Raw genomic sequence first — 7,387 nt, 5'->3', positions numbered from 1 at the left:
TTCCCACAGACCCAAGAGGAAGAGGACAGGCCAAGGCAGAGTTGAGGTGACGGGCTTAGGTTTAGGAATCAGACCAGTTTGGGGTTGAACCTTGGAGCTGTGGGGAAATCAATAGGGAAAATCACTAACTGCAAAATGGGCACATGAGCCATAGTTGCCGTGGTTGTGGTAAGGCTTGGCCTCTAAGGCACCCGGCTCAGAACCCACAATGCTTGACCCCAGTTAACACTGATCACCACTGCCTCAACCATATCTGACTCTGTGGCTTCCAGGACCTCCCTTCCCATCTAGGTGATGTTCTGTCCAACCTACACCAATGCCCTTATCTCTCCCTGTCTCCCTCCCACACATCCGTCACAGGGAGAGATTGGCTTGGGCAGCTCCAGCACCGTGGGCTGTTGTGTGATGCTAGGACAGGCTCCAGCCACCCAGCTGGAACCGGGACAAGAGCACAGCAAACCCCTGACAGAAGCGAGCAGCTCAGCCAGACCAAACAGCATCCTTCATGAGCCCCACCCCCATGGTGACATCCTTCATGAGTCCCACCCCATGGTGACTAGCCTTCATCTGCACCCCCCCCCAAAAGCTACATATCTTAAGGGTACACTCACACACCTGCCTGGGTACCACTCAGAATTCTCTCAGCTCAACGTGCTGGACCTGAATAGAGCAATTCCTTAAGCTCTTCAACCTGATGGCTAGTTTTCCTCCCTGGAGAGAGTTTCCAGCACCTGTGTAGGTGGACAAAGCCCTTTTTGGTTGCTGCACCCACAGGAAATGGGACAAGGCTCTGCTTTCCCTGGGTGTGGGAGAATCAGCAGAGTCCAGGAACAGCCAGAGAAAGCTAGGTGGATAAGTAATGGGTCGTCTGCAGGCTGGAACATCACATGGGCTTTGGGGTAAGGACAAGAATGAGCCACATCCACAAACCTGCCACAGGTGGCCACATGCAGATTGTGTGCAGCGTGAATCTGCCCCCACACAGGAAGGCCCAGAGCAGGGAAACCCACAGAGACAGAGCCTGGCTGCTGGGAGGATGAAGTGACTGCTTACTGGGCATGGGTTTCCTTTGTGGGGGAGGGAAGGAAAGCACTTTGGGAGCAGAGAGAGTCGGTGACTGCCTAGCACTGAACACACACACACACAGAGACACACACACACACCAAACACACACACACACCAGACACAGACAAAGATACAGAGACAGACACACACACATACACCAGACACAGACAAAGATACAGAGACAGACACACATGACACAAACACACACGCATATCAGACACAAATACACACACAGGTAAGACACAGATAGATGCAGATACACACACCAGACACAGACAGACAGACAGACAGACACACCGATGGTTTATCTTGGGCTGTGGATGCAGCTTAATGGGTACAGTGCTCACCTAGCATGCACAGAGACTAGGGTTCAAGCCCCAGCCCTGGAGAGACTGGGTGAGGTACACATACCTGCAACCCCAGCACTCAGAAGGTGGAGACAGGAAGAGTCCAGCCTGGGCTACATGAGATCCTGATTCAAAAAAGAAAGTAACAATAAAAAGACATCTTATGTCATGCACAGTTCAACTCAATTTAATCATTTTTTTAAAGCCAGGCTGGCCTTGAACTTACAGAGATCCACCTGCCTCTGCCTCCTGATTGCTGGGATTAAAGGCCTGCACCGCCACTGCCTGGCTAATTTAAACAGCATGAATAAAAATAAATACACATGCTGTGGACAGGGCTAATGAAAAATCGGAGGTCCACACGGACAGGGGAGTGTGGAGGAAGACAGCACACCGACTCTCCTCAACCCTCCAGCTCTGGGCTGTCTGGATTCTTTTGAGGGCAAGTATCAGTGCTGCCCCCATCAGAAAGAGCTGTGGGGTGACCTCCATGTAGGACTGGCACCCCACCTGCGAAACTGCCCTCACCCTACGCCTCCCCGACACTCCCTGCCCCTTCATTCCACAAGAGAGCTTTGCCCTTCTTTGGAATGTTTTAGAGACTTCATAGCTAGACCAATAAAAATGTCCTCCAGGACTGGTTTGCATGGTGGAGGAAGAAAGCCAACTTTCCTCCAAGCCTCGTTTGCCCTTCCTCTGGAATTTGGACGTCAGAGATCTAAAAATAAGCATCTCCCTGGCCCACAGTGCTGGGGTTGAGCAGGACGATGTACCGGGCCTCTACAGCAGGCCACGGAAGGGGGCAGAACTCAGGCAAGGCTTGGGCTCCTCCCAGGGCATGGGGATCAGAAGGGCAGAAACTTCAGCAAACAGTGCTGCTGTCAAATGCACATATGAAGGCCCTCTAGAACTTTCTCTGCCTTCCTTCCTTTATGTTCCGGGTCATGGGCACATCCTTAGCCTGAGCCTGTGCACTTCAGGCACACAGCTGGATCTGAGGAGTTCTGGGCTGGACCCTAAGACACAGCTCCTGTCTTCACTTGGCCCAGTTCCAGACGAGCACACTAAACAAGTGAGGCCCACCCCTAGAGTAAGCCCTCTGTGTCTTTTGTCTTCTACAAAAGCAGCTAGTGGAAAAAATAAACAAATCTTGCTGATAAGAACCACAGGAGCAGAGAGTACAAGCAAGATACCACGAAAACAAGCAGGGTGGGGCATGTCTCCAAGCAGAAAGGAGAAGCCAGAATGGGAGATTCTGGGGTGAGGGCCTCTGTGAAGGGGACAGAGGTGGTGCTTGCCCACAGTCCCAGCTGCTGTGGGCTCCAGGTACCTTCACAGAGTTCACACACACGCAGAGACACACCCACATATGTGTATACACATGTATGCAAGCACACACCCATAATATCTACAGCTACGTCCATGCAGATGCATACGCAAACACGTACATGCCTCTGAGTGTGTATGCTCATGCACACACACGAAGTGATGCTTGGCAAAGAGCAAAGGCCTGGGCTTCTTATTTTTATATGTGTATGGACATTCATGTATGTTTATGAACCATGGTGTGTGCTTGGTGCCTGCATCAGCCAGAGAGGGTGATGGATGCCCTGGAACTAGAGTTATTCAGTTGTGAGCCATCAGGAGGGTGCTGGGACTCGAACCCAGATCCTCTGGAAGAGCAGCCAGTACTCTTAACCTCTGAGCCACCTCTCCAGCCCCAGATCTGGTCTCTTCTTGAACCCACAGAGCACCTGCTGCTGTATCCCACACTGCAGATGAGGGAACTGAGGCTCAGATAGATGACAATCCTAGGCTTTTTTTCTTCCCCCAGGGCCTCACTTGAGATGACAAAGATGTCATTCCTCTCTGACCCTTACTAGGAGTCACTCAGGAAATGACCTGGCCTTGATCTGGGAAAAATCCAGTCCCCAGATAAAAGCTGTTTCGCTGAAGGATGTGCTTGGGAGCGGGATGAGACAGGGAAGGGATGTAGGCAGCATGGTGAGAACAGCCAAGTCCTCAGAGCGCCATGTCTGTGCTGAGCACCCCCTCCCAGCTGTGAGCTAGCGGGCATTCCGGCACCGTAATGAAACACCTGAGCAAGTCAGAGATTTGTTTGGGCTCAGGGTTTCGGGAGGCTCACTCTGGATGCTGGCTCATTGCTTTTTGCCGTGAGCAGCAGAACATCTCAGAAAGGGGCAGGGCCAGGAAGTGGGGAGACAGCTGAGAGGAAGGGGCAGACAGATTGTCCCTTCAAATGCATGCCCTCAGTGAGCTCCTTTCTCCACCAGGCCCACCCCCTCACGTTCTCAGGAGCATCCTGGTCTCATCCTGACTGTCCATTAGAGGACTAACCTGTCAGTCACCTCCCACAGGCCCCTTCTCTCAACACTACTGTGTTAGGGATCAGACCTTCAACACACAAGTCTTTGGAGAACATTCCAGACCAGAGTATAATGAATTATCTATCCATTGTAGACAGACTGGAATTAACTTTTAACTGTCACTCTGTTCTCAACAAAAGAGGCTCCCCTTAAGGCTAAGTCTGCTCCAGACAACTGCAGACAGGGTCCCCGGCCCTGACCAGCCCACAGCCATCACGGGTTCAGCAGCAAGCTGTGTGAGGGAGCGAGGCCGTGGGTGCCATCTCTTCCGGTTATCCTCAGGCCTCTGTTGAAGGATGGCCTGAGACCCAGAGAGGGGCATCGAGTGGCCCGAGGCTGCACAGCTCCTGAGGGGTGAACACAGGACTTCTAAGCCTAACCTCTGAGTCATGCCCTGGCCTTCTCTCCCTCCCAGTTTCTTTCTCTCTGGCACGTATGCCTGTCTGAGCGCCAGGGAGGGGCCAATGTCTGTGGATAATGCAAAGCCCCGGGATTGTGTCCAAAGGCAGCACAAGATACAAAGAGCTTGGACCTGGGGAAAGCGGAAAAGCCCTTCTCCTTGCAGCCCTCCCTCTCCCTCTAGCTGAACCCATCTCTAGATGGCCTCTGGCCTCTGAGAAGGTGTTCATCTTGAGCCCAGATCAGCCTCAGCACAGATTAATTTCCCAGTTCCGTGCTTCTTGATCTAGCAAACTCATATACGCTCTTCAAAGCCCCAGGTCAAATATCTCCAACCCTAGAAGGCCCTCCCTGTTGCTCCTGGGCAGGGCTGAACGTGCTTACTTTTCTGTTCCCGTTGTATTTGTTTTCAAGTCAGTGTACAAGAATGCTCCAGGTGCTGGCTTACTTGCACGAGCCTGGGCGTTGCGCAGCAGCTCTAGCCCCAGGAACAGGCATCCCCCCAGGAGGCATGCATTGGCACTTTCGGCATTCTTTGATTTGAAGCCTGTGAGACGCAGAGCTGCACGTGTGCCCAGGCGTGTGGCCGTGTGCAGTGTCACTGCGGGTCCACTGTCCCCTTGGAGGGTGCCCACCTCACACCCACACTGGTCCTTTCCTCGTCACCTGTCCCCTCAGTGCTTAAAAGCTAACACACCCAGGGGTTCCTTCCTCTCTTTCACGCTCTGCTGCCCACGCTGCTGTGTAGACACTCTAGGCAGAGAACCGGCAGACAAGCTCCCCACCCAGGACGGTGCCCGCCGAATGGTGTTGCTGGGGCGACGCCTCAGCCCCTCGAGCCGTGCAGCTGTGGGCTTGAGTTCTAATATCCAGAAAGCATGTAGAAGCTGGCAGCGGGGACAACCACTTATGTCCCAACGGCTTGGGATGCCCAGGTCAAGCTGGCCAGCTAGGCCACCCATCTAGGGAACCCTGGGTCTAGTGGGAGATCTCAGTAAACAAAATGGAGTGATCATGGTAGATAGGTATCACCAACTGCCAGCCGACACACATACACATACACACATGTACCCTTATGCTCTGCACACACCTGTAAACACACCTACATGCATGTTACACACACACACACACACACACACACACACACACACACACACAAACACACAAATCCCACATATTTCCTGAGAGGAATTCATCACTCTGTCCCTTGCAGAGGAGATTGCTGGTGTCCACAGAAGTCAAACAACTTGCCTGAATTCACGCAAAGACAAGCCCTGACTTAGACTCAGCCATTGGGTTCCACCGTGCCTGCCTGCCACTGCCTTTCTTCTCAGAAGCTTCCTGGGCACCGCTGTCATTTGTCCCCAGGCAGCCGACCTCACCATGCAGGGGAGAGCAGGTCTCCTCATCTTGTACATACTTACAGACTGCCATATAGAGCTTTGCCCGGCATGTTTCCTGCCCAAATGAGGCACCCTGGTCAGGCTTCAGGCAGGAGGGGACCAAACGCTCAGTTCTGCGTCCTCAGACCCTTTCATTAGACCTGCTTTCCAGGAAGAAGGATGCTTCGCTTAAGCTTCAAAAGCAAAATCTCCCCATGGGGGCGGACCTGTCTCTCGCCTCCTTGCTGGTAGGAACGGGTCCTGGGCTCCTTGGGAGGGCCCTGAGTCCTGTTTGCCCACCACCTGAGACAGCTCCCACAGGGGAGATTCACACCCTGCTGAGAAACTACAGCAACTGGTGACCTGTGTGCCCCCCCCAACCACCTCCCACCACAGAGGCCCCTCCACCCTTTCCAGCACTTACTCGGAACTTCTCGGCCAGCCTGGCAGGCAGCAATGCCCCCCAGGTGCCCTGGGCAGAGCTGGCACCCAGTAGCAGCAGGAAGCTCAGAGCCCAAAGGACCTTCCTGCCGCAGCTGCCCATCCTGAGACTGGTGGCAGGGTTTCCTCCAGCACGAGTGACCTCCTCCGCAGGCCCAGGAGAGGAGAGGGGTTAACAGGGAGGAGGGACGCTAGCCTGGGTGGGGCTTGAGAGAGGACCGGGAGTGCTCTGCCTGCCTTGGCTTGGTCTTCCACACAGGGTCCCCGGGATCCTGCTTCCTCAGCCGGCACCTGCTCCCTGGGTGATGGCTGGTCCCCAGGTTATTTTTAGCCAACCCTGTAGCTCCGGTGATCAAGGTGGCTGCAAGCTGGACAACTCAAATGGCCAGGCAGAAGGAGGAGGGGGCACCAGCTGAGACGTGGCCGGGAGGGGCCTGCCCCTCCTCCCTAACCAGTGAGCTGCTGCTGCTGTTGCTTCTGCTGCTGCTGCTGCTGCTGCTGTTGCTGTTGCTGCTGCTGCCTCTTGCCTCCAGCTGGGCTGCTGGCTGCTGCTGCTGCTCCCAGCACTGCCTGTGACTGTCCGCCCAGGAAATTTTCGGTGGCTGTAGGGAAGGAATAGGGACCTCAGGAGCCTATGGCCCTGTTGTGAGGAAGCAGACCACACCCTTGTCTCTGGGTGCCTGCTCTGATGTGGCTCTGGGATAAAGTGGCTTTGCACAGGAAAGCATCCCTCTGCACTGAGGGCTCAGGGGCAGGGACCACTCCCAGCACCTACCCTGCCACCAACAGGCTGCCCGACTGCCCGCGCATGCGGAGGTAGTCGCAGTGTGCATGTCCATTTCTCATGTGCAGACACAGAGGTGGAAGGAGGGCCCCTGCTTGTTCTGACATCAGGCGATGGTATGGGGTGGAGGTGTGATCCCAGGCCCAGAGCACCCCCTGAGGGGCTCCACAGAAAAGGTCTGGTCAGCGGTCCCCACAGCCCCAGTGGCATTTGCATGGGGCAGGGGACCCTAGGACACAACACACACGCTGAACTTCTGACACCTGTGAGAGGGCTCTGAGGCACACCCCGTGAAGCTGAGCGGCATGCTGGCACGGTGGCCCCAGCAGAGTAGGCGTCCACAAAGGTAGGCCCGAGCTCCCACCCACCACCATCAGGAGCACCTGGGACCTGGGGCCCTAAAGCAGCTCCCAGCCCCCATGTTCTTCCGCACATGTGCCTACACTACATTCTTGGACAGCAGGCTCTTGGCGCAGCTCCTGGGTCTCTCCGTGGGTGGCCCGGCTTCTGCCGGGGGATGATGCTCTGGGACGCCCTCTTGACCTCCCTCTGCCTTCCCTGTGCCAGGTCTCCTAGTTCCTA

At 55.0% G+C, this 7,387-nt stretch overlaps 1 protein-coding gene across 2 annotated transcripts in view; it reads right to left on the bottom strand.

Annotated features, from left to right (window-relative positions):
* Nucleotides 1-6,766, bottom strand: part of Wfdc1 (WAP four-disulfide core domain 1) — a 20,208-nt gene extending 13,442 nt beyond the window's left edge. Inside the window, exon 1 of one of the 2 annotated variants that reach the window (XM_055621176.1) lies at nucleotides 6,005-6,766. In XM_055621176.1, coding sequence (XP_055477151.1) covers nucleotides 6,005-6,124 — 120 coding nt within the window. In that variant the 5' untranslated portion in view covers nucleotides 6,125-6,766. The remainder of the gene's footprint in view (nucleotides 1-6,004) is intronic. The other variant, XM_055621175.1, reaches the window with a different exon arrangement.
* Nucleotides 6,767-7,387: the final 621 nt, after the last annotated feature.

This window comes from Psammomys obesus, unplaced genomic scaffold (assembly GCF_907164565.1).
Source record: "Psammomys obesus unplaced genomic scaffold, mPsaObe1.curated_primary_1811, whole genome shotgun sequence".
NCBI lineage: Eukaryota > Metazoa > Chordata > Mammalia > Rodentia > Muridae > Psammomys > Psammomys obesus.
Note: the sequence above shows the minus strand (reverse complement) of the source record. Positions and strands in the feature narration are given on the sequence as shown.